At 41.8% G+C, this 27,441-nt stretch overlaps 1 protein-coding gene across 1 annotated transcript in view; it reads right to left on the minus strand.

The window, feature by feature from the left end:
- Positions 1–27,441, minus strand: part of Sytalpha (Synaptotagmin alpha) — a 652,840-nt gene that overhangs the window by 234,430 nt on the left and 390,969 nt on the right. The window contains exon 4 of the mRNA XM_067146141.2: positions 22,182–22,369. Within this exon, the coding sequence (XP_067002242.2) occupies positions 22,182–22,369 (188 nt within the window). The remainder of the gene's footprint in view (positions 1–22,181; positions 22,370–27,441) is intronic.

Genomic DNA, 27,441 nt, shown 5'->3' on the forward strand with positions numbered 1-27,441 from the left:
TGTGCCTTTCAAGCCATATTGGTTTAGGGGGAAACGAGTTGGGTGACAAGTCTGCCAGGGAGGCTGTTACAATGCCCCCGTTGTCTTACAGGGTTCCGGCCAGGGACATTCGCTGTCAGCAGAGACGTTTGGTTATGTCCTGTTGGGAGATGGAGTGGTAGGCCACCCCTCCCTCCCCCCCTGGTGTGTACTTGCGACGGACCTCTAACCGTGGTACACACCTCACGGAGTGCGTGGACCTGTCTGATCTGCGCCGTATAGACTACGAGTACCATCTCCCTTACCCTGCGAGATGACGACAAGTCAGCAGACCTTTTTTTTTTTTTTCGTGTGTAATAGTGTATTTTCGTTAACTACGCTTTTATCCCATTGACCCTATTTTAGTTCGTGTTTGCGTATTTTAATGCGTTGTTTTTACTTTTTACTTATTTTTATGATATATATCTCTGTACTTCAAGGCAATGCCTTATTCCATTGTAATCTATATTTTGTATAATTTTATCATAAAATGAAGCATTGCGAATTAGATCCACTGATTATTTTAATCCCATATCACTGTTGGTCATCGTTTGCTTTAAATTCTAGTCAGTGGATATATTTAAAATGTTAATTATCATGTCTTTTCGTTCCATCTCGTATCATTAGGGGCCGATGATCTAGCTGTTAGTCCCATTTAAACAACAAACATGGTCGTCATCATCATGATGGCGCTAAAATGTTGTTTCAGACTCAGCCATCCTTTTACCAGTAATGCCTTGAAATGACAAAAAACGATTTGTAACGTTGAGGCAATTCAGTAACTTAAGCATATGAACATCTGTGATTATCAGCTTGAGACCTCCTGTGCCTGTCTTAAGAAGCGACCTTACCATGTGTTGTTCTCCCTATGGAGGGGTGGGCTGACCTGCCTGTAGCGGAAGGCGACTGAAAGCGTCTTGTGGTCATCGGATCCCACTTTATATTTTATACTTTCTTGAGGGTCAGTTGAAGCATGAATCAACATTTCTGATGTGCGTACTACTTGGAGAGGGGCGCCTTACGAGTGCGATTACGCTCAAAAGCCCGAAACGGTACGCCAAAAACTCAGTCGCGTGAGAACGCCAAGTACCCTGCAGCAGTCTCCGCCTGACAACGCAGCAGTGGCGAAACTACTTGGAGTCATTTGAGGCAATGCCTACCCTAAGAAATACGATTACATATCGTAACAAATTCATCTGTTGTTGTTATTGTGTTAAATCAACAATAATATAATCTATCTTTGATCTGTGCTACACGATGACAGCAGATGATGTGCTTCGCTGATCGCCCCGCTAGATGGCGACAGCAGACTACATCTTGTTCTGACAGGGAGGCAGTCTGTAACTTGTCTCACCCAGGTTTTTTTGTTTTTGTTTCTCTTCAGTCAGCTTGCGACTGGCGCGGGGTGGTGGAGGAAAGCTAGGTTTACCGCCCGCGCTTATCTCTCCGCAAGGTCAAGACCCCAGAGAGGCAAGCCTCCTGTGTTATTTGAGAGCGTAGTAACTCCCAGCGCGAAGGTGACAATGAAATATCGGTATCCTATTGTTACGTGTGTGTTTTTCTTTTGAATTAGTAAACAAGCCGTGCATTATTGGCTTTATTTGTGACAATTCTGTTGTGTCCATCATCTGGTTGAAAATCACGTTGAAATAATGTGTGAAGTAGGCCCCTTCGGGAACTTGACGAGTCTTTTGAACTCTTTAAAACGTAAGCCGTTCTCATCTTGGATTTACGAAGAGATTGTGAAGCCAAAAACAAAAGATGTATTCCTAATTTGGATATTAAGTACTCTGACAGTAAAGTAGCGAGAAAATTTCAATTTTCTTGGTATACACGATATTCGTGGTTAGCCTGTTCCGAAAGCAAGACACTTTTTTGTTATACGTGTGTTTTGTTTGGTGGTGAAAAGGAATGGACTTTAAATGGGGTAAGTGTTACATAAAACTTTCTTAGAAAAGCAGAAGGTAAGGGTTATTCTGTCCGAAGGCAGGTCCGAACCTCCGTAGAGGTGTGCCTGAGCCGGAGTTTACGTACGGTAGGGTGGCCAATTCCTTTCCGTTCCTCCATTCCCTTATAGCGCGTGGCAACCACCCAAATCTTGACCACGCCCAATGTTGCTTAACTTCGGAGATCTCACCGGATCCGGTGTTTCAACACGGCTACGGCCGTTGGCAGAAAATCAGAGAAACATCCAAATTCAAATAAACACATTCAGAATGAAGAGAGATTCCGTTTACTGGGACGCGGGAGGATAGAACATTCTTTATCTGAAGGTGCAAAATGACATTGTGTGTTTTCTTGGGAAACAGGAGCTTGAATTTCGAGGTCATTTTGAAGAGGGAGACTCGACTAACAGGGGCAGTTACCTAGAGTTGTTAGATCTTTCAAAACAGGAACAGTACATTCGAGATCATCTCCAGTCCACATCGGGCTTTAAAGGCACATCGAGCGAAATACAGAATTGAGTCTGTAACTGCCATAATTCAAGAGACAATCAAAGCAGAGTTAGATTATTGCGATTTCATTAGTATTCAGGCAGATGAGACCGTAGATGTATCAAACAGATCTCAAGTTAGTGTAATATTCTGGTTCTGCTCAAAACAGGGACCCACAGAAAGATTCATAGGCTTTTATGAAGTTTCGATTTTTAAGACTGCATCAGGCTTATCAGCATTAATTGTCGATATTCTGCGAAAGTGGGGAGTGAAAGATAAAGTCGTATGTCAAACATATGACGGGTGCTCCACAATGGCAGGAAGGCATGGCGTTGTTCACATTTAAGTTACGTTAAGCAAGTTTGCCCAAGGGCAACATTTCTACACTGTTATGCCCTCAAGTTAAACCTCGTTCTTCTCTATTGCTCCAAAACAATAAAATCATTCAGGCTCTTCATTCATAATCAGACAGCGTTTCATTCATTTTTAGTGGATCCTGATTGTTGGTTACAAGGATAATGTCGAGATAGAGGAGGAGACTAAGAAGTAATATTATTTACATATGATAAAAATGACATTTACAATAAGAGACGAAAGTTGAAAACTAGAAAAGCGGCTGGAATTGATCAGATTTCTTGGGATATACTAAAGACAATGGGTTGGGATATAGTACCATATCTGAAGTACTTATTTGATTATTGTTTGGTCGGAGGAGCTATACCAGATGAATGGAGAGTTGCTATTGTAGCCCCTGTGTATAAAGGAAAGGGTGATAGACATAAAGCTGAAAATTACAGGCCAGTAAGTTTGACATGCATTGTATGTAAGCTTTGGGAGGGCATTCTTTCTGATTATATTAGACATGTTTGTGAAATTAATAATTGGTTCGATGGAAGGCAATTCGGTTTTAGGAAAGGTTATTCCACTGAAGCTCAACTTGTAGGATTCCAGCAAGATATAGCAGATATCTTGGATTCTGGAGGTCAAATGGACTATATCGCGATTGACCCGTCTAAAGCATTTGATAGGGTGGATCATGGGAGACTACTGGCAAAAATGAGTGCAATTGGACTAGACAAAAGAGTGACTGAATGGGTTGCTATATTTCTAGAAAATAGATCTCAGAGAATTAGAGTAGGTGCAGCTTTATCTGACCCTGTAATAATTAAGAGGGGAATTCCTCGAGGCAGTATTATCGGACCTTTATGTTTTCTTATATATATAAATTATATGAGGAAAGGAGTGGAATCGGAGGTAAGGCTTTTTGCGGATGATGTTATTCTCTATAGAGTGATAAATAAGTTACAAGATTGTGAGCAACTGCAACGTGACCTCGAAAATGTTGTGAGATGGACAGCAGGCAATGGTATGTTGATAAACGGGGATAAATGTTAGGCTGTGAGTTTCACAAATAGGAGAAGTCCTCTCAGTTTTAATTACTGCGTTGATGGGGTGAAAGTTCCTTTTGGGGATCATTGTAAGTATCTAGGTGTTAATATAAGGAAAGATCTTCATTGGGTAATCACATAAATGGGATTGTAAATAAAGGGTACAGATCTCTGCACATGGTTATGAGGGTGTTTAGGGGTTGTAGTAAGGATGTAAAGGAGAGGGCATATAAGTCTCTGGTAAGACCCCAACTAGAGTATGGTTCCAGTGTATGGGACCCTCACCAGGATTACCTGATTCAAGAACTGGAAAAAATCCAAAGAAAAGCAGCTCGATTTGTTCTGGGTGATTTCCGACAAAAGAGTGAGCGTCACAAAAATGTTGCAAAGTTTGGGTTGGGAAGATTTGAGAGAAAGAAGAAAAGCTGCTCGACTAAGTCAGCGGAGAGAGGGCGTGGAATGACATTAGTAGACGAATAAGTTTGAGTGGCGTTTATAAAAGTAGGAAAGATCACAAACTGGGGCAAATATTCATTTATAGGAAGGGCAGTTAGGGATTGGAATAACTTACCAAGGGAGACGTTCAATAAATTTCCAATTTCTTTGAAATCATTTAGGAAAAGGCTAAGAAAGCAACAGATAGGGAATCTGCCACCTGGGCGACTGCCCTAAATGCAGATCAGTATTGATTGATTGATTGATTGATTGAAGAGCTCATCTTCTGGAATCCAAAGGATTCGGACTTCCACAAGCATGCGCTACCCATTGGAGCTTTCATTCGAGAGCAGTCCACACAATATTTTCACACTATGATGATCTAAGACAGGTTTTTGAAGACATTGCAGAGATTGATAAGGGTTAGGACAGTGAGACGTACAATTCAGCTGTTGGGTTGTTTGCCATACTCAAGAAGGCCCAATTCATTTATTTGCTCTGTCTATATAGAAATTGTTTTATTTATACAGACCATCTCTTTCCTCTACTGCAACATAAAAGCACTTCTGATGTAATTCTGTGCAATACTGAAATTAGAAAAACCACTGGTATCCTCAAGGACATTGCGATCAAAAAATAATCCTCCTGCGTTGTAAAATGTCTCAAAATAAATAACGGGATAAATGTAGATGACAGGACATTCCGAACGCTCAAAATGTTAATATATGAAGTTCTTGACACCTTAATAATGCAAATGGAAATACGGTTTGGCGATTTTGAAAGCATCCAGTTTGTTGAGTTGTTGGAACCAACTCAGTTCATAGTTTACAAAAACAGCTTCCCTGCTATTAAACTGAACAGTCTTTTGAATATTTACTCCTTTTTTAATAGGGAAAAATTGGAAAACGAATTGATTAACATTTGTTCCGATATGGAAAAACATTTGTCCCCTCCGAAACTTTTACATTATATTGTCCTCAATGACCTCGAACAAGTGTATGTGGAAGTGACCACGGCTTCCTCTGAAAGGAGTATGGGCACTCTGAAGAGGATAAAAACATACTTGGGTAATTCAATGAACAATGATAGTACTATTTCTATAGAGAAAATGCTTGTACCGGGCGAGTTGGTCGTGCGGTTAGGGGCGCGCAACTGTGAGCTTGCACCCGGGAGATAGTGGGTTCCAGTCCCACTGTCGGCAGTCCTGAAGATGGTTTTCCGTGGTTTTCCATTTTCACACCAGGTAAATGCTGGGGCTGTACCTTAATTAAGGCCACGGCCACTTCCTTCCCAGTCCTAGCACTTTCCTATCCCATCGTCGCCATAAGACCTATCTGTGTCGGTGCGACGTAAAGCAAATAGCGAAAATGATTGTGAAGGAATTGATGAGTGATCAAGTACTGAAGGACCGTGTGATTGACCATTTTGCAACCAAGAAAACTCGACGTTTGGAACTACTCTACAATAAACTTTAAGGTAAAAGGTCCTGCCTACCCATTAATTAACTAATAGCTCCGCCACTGCAACGCAGGTCCCCGTACAGCTGAATGCCAGAGTGACATATTATAATCTTTTATTATTTTATTATGGTTTATCATTTTTTTATGGTTCATGTTTGTGGGTTACTGTAGTCACGTCCTAGTTCGTGAACCATAGGCAACGGCTGAGTGGCCTAGTAAGTGGTCCTGAGAGTCGAGATACCAGTTGCTATGGAATGGGAGTGGACATCTCGGACATATTCTGAGTCGTGGCCCTCCTTGTGCTCAGGCGGCTAGGACCATACAATTCACCGGTGGTCCATTACCCGTTAGAGGAGAGATCCTCACTTGGACTATGTGCAAGTAGGGCAGCATCCTGCTTCATGAATTAACCGAGCTCAGAACATTTTAAGCAAGCCTCAGACCTATGGGAGTAATGGAGTCCCACTCCCATTTGACAGGCGAGGGACTCCTTGGAAACAACTTGGCGAACGAAAGGGAATTCGATGGGGAGCTATCAATATTAATGGGGCTTATGGAAGAAAGAAGATAGAACTGGCTGAGTCAGCAAAGAGGATGGATCTGGATGTGCTAGGAGTAAGTGATATTCGAGTAAGGGGAGGTAACGAGGAAGAGATAGGAGATTATAAAGTGTACTTGACGGGTGTTAGGAAGGGAAGGGCAGAGTCTGGGGTGGGGCTCTTTATCAGGAATACCATTGCACGCAACGTAGTTTCTGTTAGGCACGTAAATGAGCGAATGATGTGGGTAGATTTGTCAGTTGAAGGAATTAGGACAAGAATTGTGTCCGTGTATTCACCATGTGAGGGTGCAGATGAGGATGAAGTTGACAAGTTTTATGAAGCATTGAGTGACATCGTGGTCAGGGTCAACAGCAAGGATAGAATAGTTCTAATGGGCGATTTCAATGCGAGAGTTGGAAATGGAACTGAAGGATACGAAGGGGTGATTGGTAAAAGTGGGGAAGATATGGAAGCTAATGGGAATGGTAAGCGTTTGCTGGACTTCTGTGCTGTTACGAATACATTCTTCAAGCATAAGGCTATTCACCGCTACACATGGGAGGCTAGGGGTACCAGATCTATAATAGACTATATCTTAACAGACTTTGAATTCAGGAAATCTGTTAGGAATGTACGAGTTTTTCGCGAATTTTTCGATGATACAGACCACTATCTGATCTGTAGTGAACTAAGTATCTCTAGGCCTAGGGTAGAGAAAGTGAAATCTGTCTGTAAACGAATAAGGGTAGAAAATCTCCAGGACGAGGAAATTAGACAGGAGTACATGGATATGATTAGTGAGAAGTTTCGAACAGTAGACAGTAAGCAGGTTCAGGATATATAAAGTGAATGGGAGGCATACAGGGATGCTGTAGTAGAAACAGCAAGGGAATGCCTAGGAACAACTGTGTGTAAAGATGGGAAAAGGCGAACATCTTGGTGGAATGATGAAGTGAGAGCAGCCTGTAAACGACAAAAGAATGCTTATCAGAAATGGCTCCAAACAAGGGCCGAGGCAGACAGGGATCTGTACTTAGATGAAAGAAACAGAGCGAAACAAATAGTTGTTGAATCCAAAAGGAAGTTGTGGGAAGATTTTGGTAATAACCTGGAAAGGCTAGGTCGAGCAGCTGGGAAACCTTTCTGGACAGTAATAAAGAATCTTAGGAAGGGAGGGAAAAAGGAAATGAACTGTGTTTTGAGTAATTCAGGTGAACTCATAATAGATCCCAGGGAATCACTGGAGCGGTGGAGGGAATATTTTGAACATCTTCTCAATGTAAAAGGAAATCATCCTGGTGGTGTTGCAAACAGCCAAGCTCATGGGGAGGAGGAAGATGATGATGGTGAAATTATGCTTGAGGAAGTGGAAAGGATAGTAAATAAACTCCATTTTCATAAGGCAGCAGGAATAGATGAAATTAGACCTGAAATGGTGAAGTATAGTGGGAAGGCAGGGATGAAATGGCTTCATAGAGTAGTAAAATTAGCGTGGAGTGTTGGTAAGGTACCTTCAGATTGGACAAAAGCAGTAATTGCACCTGTCTAGAAGCAAGGGAACAGGAAGGATTGCAACAACTATAGAGGTATCTCATTGATTAGTATACCAGGCACAGTATTCACTGGCATCTTGGAAGGGAGGGTGCGATCAGTCGTTGAGAGGAAGAAATCAATCAAAGGCATTTATGTTGACAATTGGGCTTCGGTGAGAATTGATGGTAGAATGAGTTATTGGTTCAGGGTACTTACAGGGGTTAGACTAGGCTGTAATCTTTCACCTTTGCTGTTTGTAGTTTACATGGATCATATGCTAAAAGGTATAAATGGCAGGGAGGGATTCAGTTATGTGGAAATGTAGTAAGCAGTTTGGCCTATGCTGACGACTTGGTCTTAATGGCAAATTGTGCCCAAAGCCTGCAGTCTAATATCATGGAACTTGAAAATAGGTGCAATGAGTATGGTATGAAAATTAGCCTCTGGAAGACTACATTGATGTCAGTAGGTAAGAAATTCAACAGAATTGAATGTGAGATTGGTGATACTAAGCTAGAGCAGGTTGATAATTTCAAGTATTTAGGTTGTGTGTTCTCCCAGGTTGGTAATATAGTAAGTGAGATTGAATCAAGGTGTCGTAAAGCTAATGCAGTGAGCTCGCAGTTGCGATCAGTAGTATTCTGTAAGAAGGAAGTCAGCTCCTAGACGAAACTATCTTTACATCGGTCTGTTTTCAGACCAACTTTGCTTTACGGGAGCGAAAGCTGGGTGGACTCAGGATATCTTATTCATAAGTTAGAAGTAACAGACATGAAAGTAGCAAGAATGATTGCTGGTACAAACAGGTGGGAACAATGGCAGGAGGGTACTCGGAATGAGGATATAAAGGCTAATTTAGGAATGAACTCGATGGATGAAGCTGTACGCATAAACCGGCTTCGGTGGTGGGGTCATGTGAGGCGTATGGAGGAGGATAGGTTACCTAGGAGAATAATGGACTCTGCTATGGAGAGTAAGAGAAGTAGAGGGAGACCAAGACGACGATGGTTAGACTCGGTTTCTAACGATTTAAAGATAAGAGGTATAGAACTAAATGAGGCCATAACACTAGTTGCAAATCGAGGATTGTGGCGACGTTTAGTAAATTCACAGAAGATTGCAGACTGAACGCTGAAAGGCATAACAGTCTATAATGATAATGTATGTATGTATGTATGTATGTATGTATGTATGTATTTTTTAGATATATACTTAACACTTTGGACGCGCTATCAGGTACATGCTACTGCGGGCGATTTGAGGAAGAACGTCCTAGTGCTCATTCTCTCAGACGGATGTAGATGTGTTTAGGTTTGATAGTATCTTCTCGCTTATAACCTAACACTCTCCCTTTTAGTCCACACTATGGCACTGTTCACTGGAATTGTAACGGTTATGACAGGCACCTTTCAGAGCTCGTTAGTGAGTATAGGTCTGTATTCAGGAAACCAATCTCAGAATAGGTCAGCATACGGTCGCGAGATATTTTAGACTATACTCGACAAAGCAATATTATGCTAACCGGGCGTCCGGTGGCGTTGGTATTTTTGTTCGTTCTGATACCTGTAGCGAAGAGGTTCCTCTAAGAAACCCGCTGGAAGCAGTTGCGGTGTGGGTAGCGCTGCCTGCCATAGCAACAGTGCTTAATGATTCCACCAGCCCAGTCTCTTAATATAAATAATGTGACTGATCGTATAGATCAGCTTCCACCTCCATTACTCTTATAGGGTGATTTTAACGCCCATCAACTTACGCCTTGCCCCACGAGAAGGGAGTTGGAAAAATTACTAAGAGAGATGGATTTATGTATTTTGAATACAGATGAACCAACTCATTTCAGCATACTGTACGTTACGGCATAGAGGTCGTGCTCTAGTTCCCCTGCTTCGGTGGAATGTATACGCTGACCTCTGTGACAGTGACCATTTCCCTATCATTACTACATTTGAAACAACGAGGCTCCTCCTCGATGGATTCTTAAACGTGCTGATTGGCCAAAATTCCTACTTTACCGATGCATCTGGCCGAAGCGTAGACGGCGATATAACTTACATAACACAAGTTATTCTCGCTGATGCTGATGAGTCCATTCCTTAGTTTTCAGGGACTCCTCGCCGAAAATTCGTTCCTTGGTGGAACGAAGAATTTGCAGCAACCATAAAAGAACGCCGCCGCGCTCATAAAGGCTATCGTAGGCAGCCTACTGTGGCCAAGTTGTTAGCATTTGAAAGCTTCGTGGGAGAGATATGTGTTGTCTATGACGTCACATGGACTATACTTCGACGTATTTCGTGTATGCAAGGATGATCTTTAGTACCGGGAATTTCCATCGCATCGTGGCGGATGCACCCGCAGTTGCTAACCATCTTGCAAGCCATTTTGCATATGTATCTCGTTCCGGTAATTACCATTGTGATTTATTACCTCAGAAACGTGAGGCAGAACTTCCTCATATGAGTTTTGCCACTCAAGCTTCAGAGGACTATGTCGTGCCCTATACGAAGTGGGAACTCCGCAGCTCCTTGGCGCTTTTTGGGGACACGTCCCGGACCAGATAATGTCCATAATCAGACGTTGAAACACCTCCTATCTCCTTGGGGTGTACAACCGAATGTGGATAGAGGGTGAGTTTCGGTCACAGTGGCGAGAGGGTATATTAATTCCTTTCCTCAAACCTGACAATAATCATAATGTGCAGGAAGTTACACGCCTACTTGCCTAACTCGATGCCTGTGTAAGCTGTTTGAGAAGATGGTGAATCGCCGACTTGTAGGGGGCCTGGAGAAGTACCGAGTACCTGTGTGGTTTTCGAGTCGAACACTGATCACTTGTTACGCTTGGAAAGTCCTAAAACAGCATTTGCTTTGACTTGGAAAAACCTATGACATCACATGGAGATACGGCATCCTTTCAGTCCTTTATCAATGGAATTTCCCAGATAATTTGCCATTTTAATTGCGAATTTTTTGTGCCTTCGTCTGTTCCCTGTCCGAGTAGGGAGGGGATATTCGCAATACCAGGTTGAGAAAAATGGAGTCCCACAGGGATCGGTTCTCAGTGTCACTCTGTTCACGATTGCCATAAACATTATTGTGGCTGCTGCTGGTTCAAGAGTAATGCAGTCGCCATATTTAGACGATTTTGCTCTGTATTATAGCTCATAAAATATGGCCGTCGCCGTGCAACAATTACAGCAAGCAATTAGAAGGGTGGAAATGTGGACCTTAGAACATGGCTTTCAGTTGTACACTTCTGCCGGGAGCGCACAATTCCTGTTGCTCTTCCCATAGTTGACACTTACCGATTACTTGGTCTCCTTTTCGATAGCAAATGATCGTGGGGACTGCACGTGCTATGCGGCTCTACTTGGTGGCAGACTGGACGGTGATCCTACGATTATAGGGCAGGTTAGACTACGGCAGTGCAGCATATTGATCAGCAAGGCAAAGCGTCCTAGCCTAACTGAATAGCATTCACCCCAGAGGAGTTAGGTTGGCAACGCGAGCTGGCCTGCTCGCTGAATCTGGTGTGCCGCCTTTAATCCTGAGGCGACAGCAAATCCTCCTGTCCTATGCTGCGACAGATGCCACTTCACCCGAATTATTTTTGCGTATTCCACAATGGAAACCGTCGACTGTACGCTGCTTATCCTCGAGCAACGCAGCCATTTGGAATACGCTTGGATAGCAGTCACAGATTATTTGATGTATCTAGCGTTCTTTGTCTTGTGAGACGACTAAGTGGGGTACCTCCGTGCACAATACGATGACCTAAAATAATCCTGGATATGCACACTGGCCCGAAAGAGAACCGGAACCCTCGATTTATCAGAGGCTCTTCCTGTCCGTTGTTGGCCGAAACTAAAGTGGGCTGTGCGTTCGTTGTCGACAATGATAGGTTTATTTTTGCTCTCCTGGAAACTTGTAGTGGGTACACAGTAATGCTCTATGCTATCTGTGAAGCTCTGCGGTACTGACTCCTTCAGCTCGCTACAATCTATTGATACATGTTTCCCTCGGCATCCTCTGGTGCAGCTGATCCAGGACCTGCTGGCCAGGTGTTCGTATGCCGGCACTAGAATTGCGTTTATGTGGCTCCGAAGCCACATGAATGTAGAGGGAAACGAGCTAGATGATAAAACTGCCAAGGAGGCTGTTACATTGCCCTCGTTGCCTTACTATCCAGTGATATCCGCCTGTCACCCGGAGGTTTTTGATTGTAACGATTAATATCTCTGGCCTGAGGACTGGGTGTTCGTGTCTCATTTCCTCACATTACATTACAAAAACACGCAGGTTCCTCATAACAAGTGCAAGTAGGGGCAAAATGTCTTCCTAGGTTGACGCCCCGAACCATTAGCATTAAGAAAAATATCTCCCTCATCCTACGAGGTGACGAGCAGCGAGAAGACCTCGTCATCCGCGTTATGGTGGATTGTGAGGTTCTTTTGTCTATAAATTTAGTGTTTCCTATTATATTTTTTATTATTATTTACTAAGGTTTTCTATTGACTCTATTATAGTTTCCATCATCATCATCATTATCTATAGGCTTTGCCTTGTCGTTGCAACCATTGATCTCTTTTCTCTGCGATCCTCTTCATCTTTCCATAACCTTGGCATCCCATCATCTCAACTACCCTTTCAATGAACTTCTTCCCTGGTTTCCCTCTGCCTTTCTTTCCCATCACCTTGCCTTCGAACAAGTTTTTTATGAAGTCATTCTGCCGGAGAATGTGACTAAAAACTGACGCTTTTCTCCTTTTTATCGTTGTTATTAAATGTCTCTGTGTGTTTGTATATTTCAATGTATTCATATTTATATTAGATATTATTGCATTTTGAGGCAATGTCTTATTCTGCCTAAATCTGTCTATCATCTATCGTTTTACCGAATGTAATTCATTGCGATTTAGATACACTGATTACTTTAGACTCACAATCATTGCTCATCATCATTTGTATTAAATTCCAGTCAGTGGATACATTTTCAAATTTTAATTTTCATATCACAGTCCTTGCCAATACTTGGTTCAAACACCACAAACGACGGCTTTATACGTGGACGAGACCTGGAGACACTGGAAGGTATCAAATAGACTTAATTATAATTAGGCAGAGATTCAGAAACCAGGTGTTGGATTACAAAACTTTTCCAGGAGCAGACGTGGACTCTGACCACAACTTGTTGGTCATGAAATGCCATCTGAAGCTGAAGAAATTGAAGAAAGGAAAGAATGCAGAAAGATGGGATCTAGACAAGTTGGAAGAAAAGAGTGTGAGGGATTGTTTCAAGGAACATGTTGCACAAGGGCTAAATGAAAAGGCTGAAGGAAACACAATAGAGGAAGAGTGGATAGTCATGAAAAATGAAGTCAGCAGGGCCATAAACTTTCGAACTAAGAATCAGTGGATAACTCAGGAGATACTAGACCTGATTGATGAAAGACGAAAATACAAGAATGCTAGAAATGAAGAGGGCAGAAAAGAATACAGGCGATTACAGAATCAAGTGGATAGAAAGTGCAAGGTAGCTAAGGAAGAATGGCTGAAGGAGAAGTGCAAGGATGTCGAAGGTTGTATGGTCCTGGGAAAGGTAGATGTTGCATACAGGAAAATCAAGGAAACCTTTGGAAAAAGGAAATCTAGGTGTATGAATATTAAGAGCTCAAAAGGAAAGCCACTTCTAGGGAAGGAAGACAAAGCAGAAAGATGGCAGGAACATATCCAACAGTTGTATCAAGGTGAAGATGTAATTAATTTGATTCTGGAACAAGAAGAGGCCTGTTGATGCTTATGAAATGGGAGACCCAGTTTTGAGGTCAGAGTTTGACAGAACTGTGAGCGGCGTAAATAGGAACAAGGCACCAGGAATTGATGACATTCCCTCTGAATTACTAACTGCCTTAGGTGAAACCAGCATGGCAAAGTTATTCCATTTAGTGTGTAAGATTTATGAGACAGAAGTCTCATCCGATTTTCGGCAGAATGTTGTTATACCTATTCGCAAGAAAGCCGGTGCTGACAGGTATGAAAACTATAGCACAATTAGTTTAGTATCTCATGCTTAAAAAGTTTTAACACGTATTGTTTACAGAAGAATTGAAAAACAAGTTGAAGCTGAGTTGGAAGAAGATCAGTTTGGCTTCTGCAGAAATGTAGGAACACGTGAAGCAATCCTGACTTTACGACTGATATTAGAGGATATAATCAAGAAGGACAAGCCCACGTATATGGCATTCGTAGAAAAGGCATTCGATAATGTTGATTGGACCAAGCTATTTAAGATTCTGAAGGTGATTGGGATCAGATACCGAGAACGAAGAATGATCTACAATCTGTATAAAAATTAGTCTGTAGTGATAAGAATCGAGGGCTTTGAAAAAGAAGCAGCAATTCAGAATGGAGTGAGGCAAGGGTGCAGTTTGCTGTACTGATATGTAGGCCTAACTTAGTCTTAAACTTATCTGTCCGTAGTATTATTTCTTTTTAGAATTTCTATGTCTTACTTTTAGGTTTACTTTTTTAAATTTTATTGTTTATAGTGGTTAAGTGTAAGAGAGGGCCGAGAGGCCTAACTTCGCCACAAATGTAAGTCAGCAATAAATAAATAAATATATTCTTCGAAGACCATCCTAGACGAGTCTTGCACTAACTCTCGTAATCCAATGGCGCTCATCCAAACCCAAAACCCCACACAGATTCTTCCAATCCGTGCTTTAGTAACAATATGTTGAGGAGAGTAGCGCATCTGTTGGGTCACCACAGTGATAGCCTGCAGTCGGCATCTGATCGCACCATATAACAGACTCCCAGAAGATAGTGGAGATAGAAAGCCGGGCAGGTCTTCGGTGATGGACTGTTAATGCACTCAGGTACTCTAGCTGAAAGCTCTGTCTTGCTCCCTACTTGTCTTCTTAGGTTGCCTCGATATTTTAGGCCCTCCGTGCGCTCTTCCAGGTATCTTCATATCCAAAACCGAACTGTGTCTTCTGAGTGACCGACCACTTCAACAATATTGGACATCGGACGACCACATTCCCCGTCGCCTCTGATGTATAAGGCATGTGTAACGCATTCACTTGAAGGAGGAGGGAGTGTTATTTCAAGTTGCGGAGTTATGATATGTTTTCCCCTGCGCACAGACTGTGAAGAGAGAGATCGCAGTAAGACGGCAGAGTAAAAGCACTGAAAACGTGTTACACTCACCGACTTTACCGTCTGTATGTAACAGCAGTTTGGAAACACTGAATTATATGAGATATCCGTATTCGTGCGAGTATTCGAATGCCTATCATTCCGTATTGCCGAAAATATATTACAGGTCCAGACGGTATTATCAGGGTATTTTATTTTCACGAACTGCCATGTGGTTTAAAAATATTCCTTCCTTTTATGAGCATTTTATCCACGTTTGTAAAATTGTTGAATTTTAATTAACTGTTGAGTTTATTTGTCATAGGGTGTATTATTATTATCAACAACCAAAGTTTAGAAAACCCTGGCATAAATAATTATGATCATCAGAGACGCAAGGGTGTTTGGAAAACACTCCTATGGAGTTAATGTCAGCGCTGATCAACGTAACGTCGCAAGGCGCCTTGATTACATCTCCTTCATCCTCTGGGTTGGCCAAAACCTACATGTTTCTCTTGTGATCACGAGTGATTCACCACACACAGGCAGCACTGTTGCTTTAGTAATGTCAGGCGAGTTTTCTACGAGATATCAATTATATTAGACGACGAGATTGAAGAAACCAGAATGAATATAATAATAATGTTATTGGCTTAACGTCCCACTAACTACTTTTACGATTTTCGGAGACGCCGAGGTGCCGGAATTTAGTCCCGCAGGAGATCTTTTACGTGGCAGTAAATCTACTTCGTCTTAAAAAGTAGTCAGCACCAATTATGCTGATGTGACATTGTCCTAATAAACTATCTATCTATACATTTATTGCAGTACAAATGATTGAAAACGTATGTTAAAGTAGAATCACACTACTTACTTTCCGTTATGAGAAATGTTAACTTAGTGGAAATAATGCGATACATACACCAGATGTACGATAAACTTATGAATCACTATTAACCATCGCACAACCTAACAGCACTTTGAACGTATTTAGTCTGTAAATGATCGCAGGCCAAAGATGAAGAAACATTTTTAATGAATTTTCCACTTTCTGCTCAGTCCGAATGTGACAATGAAAAACTGTATCAACCTCTTTTTTTACATTTCAAAATTAAATATTTAGAGAAATTAAATTTGTATCAAATTCGAAGGTATTGTATACACTATGAAATGTGTGAAAATTCTGTATCTGTAGTCAGATAGCGGCACTCATGGTTCTTATTTTTCTTCTTCTTTTAGCGCAAGAACCTCGTGGATCCGGAAAACTGCCACCTCTACCCAATAAATTAGGCTTAATGAAACAGTTAGTGAAAGCCTAGTGGGCAATGTTTTAGCCATCTCTGCGGGAAGTTTCCTCAGAAGCAAAATTAAATCATTGGACCTGATATCGGAAAAATTATGTTCGATTCGAAGTTTAAACAAAAGATGGAAGTCAACGAGAGACAAGCAGTTCTTGGACAACAAAAAGGAGCGAAGGTTCACTGTATGAACTAGATAATTTGGGGAATGTGTGAGCGTTTCCAGCAAGATATCAAAATGAAGGTATGCACAGGAGAAGCGCCCATGTAATAGCTTTGTACATATTAATTTAGTTTTCATTCCTATAGCATGTTCCGCTAATTTTCTGGTTTGTCACAGTGTGTGGCAGATCTAACAACAAAACTGTATTTAATATGCCTGTCATCTGATTTACGTTTAAGAAAGTCACTTCTCATATATCGTGCGTTTGTGCATTAAAACCCCTCCTCTTCAATTAGTTAATAATTTTTCTCGTTAGCTGGTACACATTGATACAAACAACGTCACCGACTTGTTGAAAATGTCCTTTATATGAAGTTGATTTTTTCACAAAGTGACACGTGACATGAGTACAGTGTGAAAGTCTACTACAGACACACGCCTTGACTTGTGGCATGAGTACAGTGTGAAAGTCTACTACAGACACGTGACATGAGTACAGTGTGAAAGTCTACTACAGACACGTGACATGAGTACAGTGTGAAAGTCTACTACAGACACACGCCTTGACTTGTGGCATGAGTACAGTGTGAAAGTCTACTACAGACACGTGACATGAGTACAGTGTGAAAGTCTACTACAGACACGTGGCTTGACTTGTGGCATGAGTACAGTGTGAAAGTCTACTACAGACACGTGGCATGAGTACAGTGTGAAAGTCTACTACAGACACACGCCTTGACTTGTGGCATGAGTACAGTGTGAAAGTCTACTACAGACACGTGACATGAGTACAGTGTGAAAGTCTACTACAGACACACGCCTTGACTTGTGGCATGAGTACAGTGTGAAAGTCTACTACAGACACACGCCTTGACTTGTGGCATGAGTACAGTGTGAAAGTCTACTACAGACACACGCCTTGACTTGTGGCATGAGTACAGTGTGAAAGTCTACTACAGACACGTGGCATGAGTACAGTGTGAAAGTCTACTACAGACACACGCCTTGACTTGTGGCATGAGTACAGTGTGAAAGTCTACTACAGACACACGCCTTGACTTGTGGCATGAGTACAGTGTGAAAGTCTACTACAGACACACGCCTTGACTTGTGGCATGAGTACAGTGTGAAAGTCTACTACAGACACGTGACATGAGTACAGTGTGAAAGTCTACTACAGACACGTGACATGAGTACAGTGTGAAAGTCTACTACAGACACGTGGCATGAGTACAGTGTGAAAGTCTACTACAGACACACGCCTTGACTTGTGGCATGAGTACAGTGTGAAAGTCTACTACAGACACGTGACATGAGTACAGTGTGAAAGTCTACTACAGACACGTGACATGAGTACAGTGTGAAAGTCTACTACAGACACGTGACATGAGTACAGTGTGAAAGTCTACTACAGACACGTGACATGAGTACAGTGTGAAAGTCTACTACAGACACACGCCTTGACTTGTGGCATGAGTACAGTGTGAAAGTCTACTACAGACACACGCCTTGACTTGTGGCATGAGTACAGTGTGAAAGTCTACTACAGACACGTGACATGAGTACAGTGTGAAAGTCTACTACAGACACGTGACATGAGTACAGTGTGAAAGTCTACTACAGACACGTGGCATGAGTACAGTGTGAAAGTCTACTACAGACACACGCCTTGACTTGTGGCATGAGTACAGTGTGAAAGTCTACTACAGACACGTGGCTTGACTTGTGCCTTGACTTGTGGCATGAGTACAGTGTGAAAGTCTACTACAGACACGTGGCATGAGTACAGTGTGAAAGTCTACTACAGACACGTGACATGAGTACAGTGTGAAAGTCTACTACAGACACGTGACATGAGTACAGTGTGAAAGTCTACTACAGACACGTGGCTTGACTTGTGCCTTGACTTGTGGCATGAGTACAGTGTGAAAGTCTACTACAGACACGTGGCATGAGTACAGTGTGAAAGTCTACTACAGACACGTGACATGAGTACAGTGTGAAAGTCTACTACAGACACGTGGCATGAGTACAGTGTGAAAGTCTACTACAGACACGTGGCATGAGTACAGTGTGAAAGTCTACTACAGACACGTGACATGAGTACAGTGTGAAAGTCTACTACAGACACGTGGCTTGACTTGTGCCTTGACTTGTGGCATGAGTACAGTGTGAAAGTCTACTACAGACACGTGGCATGAGTACAGTGTGAAAGTCTACTACAGACACGTGGCTTGACTTGTGGCATGAGTACAGTGTGAAAGTCTACTACAGACACGTGACATGAGTACAGTGTGAAAGTCTACTACAGACACGTGACATGAGTACAGTGTGAAAGTCTACTACAGACACACGCCTTGACTTGTGGCATGAGTACAGTGTGAAAGTCTACTACAGACACGTGGCATGAGTACAGTGTGAAAGTCTACTACAGACACGTGACATGAGTACAGTGTGAAAGTCTACTACAGACACGTGGCATGAGTACAGTGTGAAAGTCTACTACAGACACGTGGCATGAGTACAGTGTGAAAGTCTACTACAGACACGTGACATGAGTACAGTGTGAAAGTCTACTACAGACACACGCCTTGACTTGTGGCATGAGTACAGTGTGAAAGTCTACTACAGACACGTGACATGAGTACAGTGTGAAAGTCTACTACAGACACGTGGCATGAGTACAGTGTGAAAGTCTACTACAGACACGTGACATGAGTACAGTGTGAAAGTCTACTACAGACACGTGGCTTGACTTGTGCCTTGACTTGTGGCATGAGTACAGTGTGAAAGTCTACTACAGACACGTGGCATGAGTACAGTGTGAAAGTCTACTACAGACACGTGACATGAGTACAGTGTGAAAGTCTACTACAGACACGTGACATGAGTACAGTGTGAAAGTCTACTACAGACACGTGGCATGAGTACAGTGTGAAAGTCTACTACAGACACGTGCCTTGACTTGTGGCATGAGTACAGTGTGAAAGTCTACTACAGACACACGCCTTGACTTGTGGCATGAGTACAGTGTGAAAGTCTACTACAGACACGTGACATGCGTACAGTGTGAAAGTCTACTACAGACACGTGGCTTGACTTGTGCCTTGACTTGTGGCATGAGTACAGTGTGAAAGTCTACTACAGACACGTGGCATGAGTACAGTGTGAAAGTCTACTACAGACACGTGGCATGAGTACAGTGTGAAAGTCTACTACAGACACACGCCTTGACTTGTGACATGAGTACAGTGTGAAAGTCTACTACAGACACACGCCTTGACTTGTGGCATGAGTACAGTGTGAAAGTCTACTACAGACACGTGGCATGAGTACAGTGTGAAAGTCTACTACAGACACGTGACATGCGTACAGTGTGAAAGTCTACTACAGACACGTGGCTTGACTTGTGCCTTGACTTGTGGCATGAGTACAGTGTGAAAGTCTACTACAGACACGTGGCATGAGTACAGTGTGAAAGTCTACTACAGACACGTGGCATGAGTACAGTGTGAAAGTCTACTACAGACACGTGACATGAGTACAGTGTGAAAGTCTACTACAGACACGTGACATGAGTACAGTGTGAAAGTCTACTACAGACACGTGACATGAGTACAGTGTGAAAGTCTACTACAGACACGTGGCTTGACTTGTGCCTTGACTTGTGGCATGAGTACAGTGTGAAAGTCTACTACAGACACGTGCCTTGACTTGTGGCATGAGTACAGTGTGAAAGTCTACTACAGACACGTGCCTTGACTTGTGGCATGAGTACAGTGTGAAAGTCTACTACAGACACGTGCCTTGACTTGTGGCATGAGTACAGTGTGAAAGTCTACTACAGACACGTGCCTTGACTTGTGGCATGAGTACAGTGTGAAAGTCTACTACAGACACACGCCTTGACTTGTGGCATGAGTACAGTGTGAAAGTCTACTACAGACACGTGACATGAGTACAGTGTGAAAGTCTACTACAGACACGTGACATGAGTACAGTGTGAAAGTCTACTACAGACACACGCCTTGACTTGTGGCATGAGTACAGTGTGAAAGTCTACTACAGACACGTGACATGAGTACAGTGTGAAAGTCTACTACAGACACGTGACATGCGTACAGTGTGAAAGTCTACTACAGACACGTGGCATGAGTACAGTGTGAAAGTCTACTACAGACACGTGGCATGAGTACAGTGTGAAAGTCTACTACAGACACGTGACATGCGTACAGTGTGAAAGTCTACTACAGACACGTGGCATGAGTACAGTGTGAAAGTCTACTACAGACACGTGCCTTGACTTGTGGCATGAGTACAGTGTGAAAGTCTACTACAGACACGTGCCTTGACTTGTGGCATGAGTACAGTGTGAAAGTCTACTACAGACACGTGCCTTGACTTGTGGCATGAGTGTACTATAAGCTTTTCTGCTACTAAAAGTTTTACTCTTCTTTTAATTTTTTTTTTAAAATTTTTTTTTTTTTACAATTTGCTTTACGTCGCACCGTCTTATGCCGACGATGGGATAGGAAGGGCGTAGTGGTGGGAAGGAAGCGGCCGTAGCCTTAATTAAGGTACAGTCCCTGGTGTGAAGATGGGAAACTGCGGAAAACCATCTTCAGAGCTGCGACAGTGGGGTTCGAACCCACTATCTCCGGGATGCAAGCTCACAGCTGCGCGCCCCTAACCGCACGGCCAACTCGCCCGGTGAGTGTTATTCTAGCCCAATAGAGAGAGTTCGGTTCTTTCAGCTGAAGGTACAGCAAAGCATTTACAATGACATGCACGCTTCCACGGATAGAAAATATGGATTTCCGCGGAGTTTGTCACCATAAAAGATGAACGCCATAATTATAGTATGTCTATGTTTACATGGAAGTCGGAACATTTTGTATGACATGTAAATTAAACAAAGGTTTTATAACGTTTATACGTTCACTAAACACCATTCTATCACCAGAAGGAGAAAGAAAGAGCCATTGAAAGTAATGTAAAGTGAAGTGATTAGACAATTATACAAAATGCTGTGGACATTGTAGCAGATTCTAGGTCTAAATGAGTTAATTACTAACACGATGGTTACTGTGTAAATACTCGCGTTCTTGTTCTAACTACAATTACATTATTTAGGGTAATATCGTTCCTATGCAGTGATTTCCAGGTTGTAATGGTTTTAGTTTTGATTAGAAAAGTGGTTGTGTACTTCGATGAATTCCTTAGTATGTTGGATTATTATTATTATTATTATTATTATTATTATTATTATTATTATTATTATTATTCCTAAGTAATTCACATACATGATAACTAACACTGTTAGCTAGCACATCATCAACTACTCACATATGTTTTCACTGTGAACGTCGGACGACTAACACTGGGTGAACTATTATATCCCACATAGGACGTAACAGCCTCATCCTTCATACTTCTGTACTTTAATGACATACTGCGGTCTTCAATGATTTCAGTAAATGCCCTAACAACCACACTTTGAACAGACAAACAAGCCGACGCTGTCCCACTGCCGAACGGTACTACGGGCTACTGCCACCTGATGGAGCTGACGTCGGCTGCTTAAATCAATAGGCCTACATCAGTTCAAAACACTTAGCGAATAATGAAACTAGTCATTTATTTGTTTTTGTTTGTGTTATACACAATAGAACGGAGGAGATGCTCTCATTCAGCTTTCACACCACTGTCAGATATTTCCGAAATAAAGCGACTGCAATTTGGTGTAAAAACTTTACTATAAGAGTATATTTACCTTCTGGTAGAGAGAAGTGTCTATCTTGGTGTGGTCGAGCTTGGTGTGCATGGAGGAGACTCTCGGCCTCGTGGTCGACAGCACCACGTGCTTATCACTCCTTGCCAGTGGGAGAGCCACAGGTGTCGTGGACTCCGAGAAGGGCGGCGGCGCGGTAGGGGTGCAAGGTGTACCTGCCAGCGAGTCATCTGTTAACATACCAGAAAATATGTTACAGAGACAAGAAAATTTACATTTCTCACTTGATGATCTTTTCCAAAACAATAACACTGACAAGAAACAACAGGGAAACTTAGAAGCTTAGTCAATATTACAACTGATGGGAAGGAGTCCCGGGCATCTTTTAGTTGACCTTTAAGTCCCCTAACGGAGGGAAAATAAATTCACTTAGTGAAGCTTCTGCAACAATCGAACGCTCATTCTCAGAGTTACAGTGAGAAGGGTCACGAATCCTGAAAAACAATTTATATTTTTACACTTTATAATGCCCTCAAACTACTTTCTTAAATTCACTTCAAAATACCTCGAGCAGAATTCCATTTTCTCAGTACACTTACTTTATAGGGGAGCCACACGAAGTCCACACTAAACGGCCAAGGAAATCACGGTTTAATGGAAGAATAAAACGAAAACTGAGGCTCAATCACGGCTTATGACATCACCTGGCATCTTTCAGTCCTGCATCAATGGAGGTAAGTTGTCGGTTTCTATTGCGAATTTTTTGTCCCTCCGTTTATTCCAACCACCTGTGGTTAGGAAGCGCACACGAGGGTATCTCCTGCGTGTCGTAAAATGCGTCTAAAAGGGGCGACCAAGCGATGATGGAATTAGAACCGTGAGACTACTTGTGATTACGTGGGTCTATGTTACCTAGGAGTAGGACCGTTATTTAAGGAACACTATGGGTCTGGACATTGTCTGTGTGTGTGCATCCCACGGAGAGGAGCCGGCGCTCGTTTGCATAGACTAGAGAGAAGGTGGTGGGAATTGCGCTGGAATATGTTGGTTCCACTGGGTTCAGAATGGGTTTGCTTTACCTATGAGTAGTACCGCTATATGAAGAACACCATGCCTCTACGTTCCCTATGATTCGTGCCACTATATGGGGAACACCATGCCTCTACGTTCCCTATGATTAGTGCCACTATATGAGGAACACCACGGGATTGCGCGTTGTCCGTGATTAGTACAGCTGTGTGAGAAACGCCATGGGTCTGCGTTGCCTGTGAGTAGTACCATTATGTGAGGAACACCCATGGGTCTGTGTTGCCTATGTGTGACATACCGTGGGTCTACATTACCTGTGATTAGTACGACCATGCTAGGAACACCATGAGTCTACGTTACCTGTGATTACTACCATAATGAGGGACCAGCGGCGGGTATCTTGAACCCCTTTGGACAACAAGCATCATTTCAGAAAAGATGGCATTGGGAATTGGATGCATGGTCATTTTTTCATCATCATTAGTTTTGGATTCTATTCAGTGGATACATTTTGAAGTCTTAAGTATCTTCATCTTGTAGCGCGAGAAACACCATGAGTCTGCGTTACCTGTGATTACTACCACAACAACATGGTTCTGCTTTACCAGCGATTAGTACCATTATGAGGGGCAGTGACCTGGATTTTGGACGCCTTTAGATGAGTATCATCTCGGCACATTGTGAATTAGATCAACTGATTGTTTTTCTTCGTTTTAGTTTCTAGTCATGCAATATATCTTGAAGTTTTAATTTTAATTTTGTTCACTTCGTACCATTAGGGGCATCATGATCATCATCATGATCATCATCGTATATTCCGTGTAAGAGTAGGGAAGGATTATTCGCAATGTCATGTTCAGGAAAATGGAGTCCCGTAGGGTTCGGTTCTCAGTGTCTCTCTGGTCGCGATTGTCATTATTGTAGCTGCTGCTGGTTCACTAGTAATACCATCACATATGTAGACGATTTTCTATGCACAATATGGCCGTGATTATTATCCGAATAAATAACTGGAAATACGTACGAATGTTTAATCGTAACTATCAACATCTATCATAAGTCACATATTTTGGAATACAATACTCTATTGTAGGATTATCAGGTTGAAAATATGGCATTAAGTGACTAATTTACCCTAACAGGATTCATTCCTGCGATATCACCATATACGTGTCACGCCAAATTATCTTTACTATTTGATATGGAATCTCCATCAATAACATGCAACTTTCGCTCCGAAAAACACATCTGATCCGAGTTTACGCCAATATTTTTCATAACCTCTTCAAAATATTTAATATTCTTTCATAAAATCATCGTAGCAACATATTATCTTAAATCGTCGTTTCTTAACTCTCTATATCATATCTCTTACAAGTGTATTCACCTAAAATATCAACGCATAAGGAAGGAACTCCTTTCTCATTTAAATGCATCGTCGGATCACTTACAACATTAACATGTCTTCATATTGTTTCGATATCCATATCTAACCTCCTATCAATAACCTTCACATATTACAAACATACCCTGCATTTCTTTTTAAATATTACTGTATTCTGTTCCTAATCATATCACGGCAAATTCTGATGTGATCATATAGCATTATTGATATCGACTTAAGGGCCATTGGTACTGAGTTTTCAAACTTCCACATTTCTGAACCAAACTTCCTGAAATTTTGGCAGCTGACTTCAAACTTAGAAACTAACATGTATACAAGATTTCATTGAAATTGTTCAATTAATTAGCAAAATTTCATCCAGTTCAGACAAAATGTGATGCGTGTGGAACATTTTGAATATATAAAAATGTAGTTTTGAGAAAACTTCATTTTTATATATTGACATGGTACAGTAAACATCTGTGGCCTACCTGAAGGTTCAGAATGCTCCTGATTTGTAAGTATCCCCTTCCTGTTTCTTCATAGCCACTTCCTGTTGCAATTTCCTTGATTTTATGCCACGAGGCGCCCCTTTCCTTCTTTTAACCCGTGGCCTGCTTTCGTTTACTCTGGTAATATCACGACGCTGACTTATCATAGAGAAAGCTGTTGGATATTCTTCCCCTCTTAACACACATTTCAGTTCATGGGTGGCAGAGCATCCCATATAGAACTCAGAAACACCACTGAATGCTCCAAAGTCTAGCCTTTTTTTAAATAAAAATTTCTTTTGGACACTTTTTCCAAATGAGAGAATGCACACTCTCATTGGAATTTCTTGTTCCTCCCCTGACACAGCGAGCTAACCATTCATTGCTTGCTAGCTTCTGGTAGACAGGCAAAATTCTTAATAACATGGTGTCAGACAACTGGTATGGCTCTGTGGAGTTTCACCACGGGCAATGCTTCTATTGTAGAAGCACCAAGAATCTGTTCCTTGGGGACATTTTTTGTGTTCTGGTTTGTGATCTGTAGACCTGTAATGGTACAGGGTAGCATATATTGCATTTTTCATGGCAGGTACATCTGGTAAATGATTCTGAATGGCCTGTCTATAGTAACTTGTGAGTTTCTTGATGTTCTCTAAATTCAGTTTAGTAGGGCCACGACCACCCAGTTTTAGGTCTTTAGTGTCCTTTTTTAGTTTCAAAAATGCTGTGGTCATTCTTTTTGCCACATGGTTAACACACTCCTCTTTTACTATTTCCTAGTCCTAGCATCTCCATCAGAGAGTACAGTGGTGTATCTCATCTTGCACTCCTGAAGAGATCTCCTCCACATTATATCAGCTGCAGTGACCTCCATTGAACCTGAGGAGCCACCATAACTTTTACAGCATTCACCACTCTTTTAATGATACTCTGAAAGCACCATGAATTCTGGTGTATCAGGATCCATTTCATTAGCGATAGTGACACAATAGTGGCAACATTTTGACAAAACCTCATAGTCAATGATCAGTCCTGTCAAAATATCAGCTACCAGGCCATTGCCATACAATGATGTATGGCCTCGCTTGTGCAATGTACACAGCAATGTCTATGACATTGGCATTCACTAATGAAGAATCAACATCCTCATGTGCTTTGCAAACAATCATTTTGGACTGCCTAAGCATTTTCATCTTTGCATCTATGACCTCTGTGGCTAGGCCATTCATGTGGCTGGTGAATGTTTTGGAGTTCATACAGTGCATACCCATGCATATGCAGAACCTTTCCATATATCTATGGCCTAGCCCCATATTTAGAAAAGCCTCTACACTTTTCCTATTAACATCAAAGGGAGGTCTTTCAGATTTAGGCCTATGCTGTACTTTGGCCCCAGGACTGGTATACACCTTGTTGGTACAATGCTTGCATGAATTACATATTACATGCAGCTTGTTTGCCAAACCGTATCATAAAAAGAGTTTGCAGTACCATGAGCTTCCTGTCTGAAGTTTGTTTGTGGATTTGTTTGAAAACAAAGTAGTGTTCCTAATGGTTCAGAGAATGTTTTCCCGCAAAAAAACAGATTTAAGATTTTTGACCGTTTATTGCGAAAAACTCAGTACCAATGTCCCTAAGTCACTTTGCATATCGTTTGGATTGTCTAGTTTCTTCTGAAGAGTGTCTAACTCCATCACGATATTCGTATATCATCAAGTCACTCGCGGTAAGTTAACCTACATTGGTTTATTTTCAAGATTCAATCTACCTATTTCCCATTCAATAAAATGCAACTCTGCTACATTACATGTTACCTAACTGTTATGTTTAATGTGATATGAAACTTAACTTCTTTCCTTTAAGCGGTCGGGAACATGTTGGTTTTGGTCCCCTGTCGGCTGTGGTCAGGTTCCAGCCTTCACAGGGCTCCATAGAGTCGTTAACGGAAACATCGCTCTCTCCTTCGGTCATCCGGGTTGGCATGGCCCCGAACAGTCATCCTTCTGCTTCTTAGAAAATAATCATAAGCTTGTCTAGCGCATCAAACAGAATCAAGTACATATATGACATGATCTGGGACTTTATGACAACATTATGCTAACATTAATATGTTGTCTGTAGTCAGGTTTAATATCGGCTTTTCTTTAAATATGAGACAGATTCCCAAGAGGTCTACTGCAGTCTTCTCTTCTTCTAATGGCTATTAATTGCTAGTTGGATTAATATTTGTAGCTGTTGCGTTAAATTCGTTTTCTCGTTTTCTAAGCCAAGGCTTGTTCAATGCCTTCTTCTGTATGTATGGAATACTTAATCCCTCTTACTTCTTGCGTATTTGACGCAACTATATTATTTATGTTGACATATAATACGTATTTTAAACGCTTTAAAGGCTTGTAGT

The sequence above is a fragment of the Anabrus simplex genome, chromosome 4, assembly GCF_040414725.1.
Source record: "Anabrus simplex isolate iqAnaSimp1 chromosome 4, ASM4041472v1, whole genome shotgun sequence".
NCBI lineage: Eukaryota > Metazoa > Arthropoda > Insecta > Orthoptera > Tettigoniidae > Anabrus > Anabrus simplex.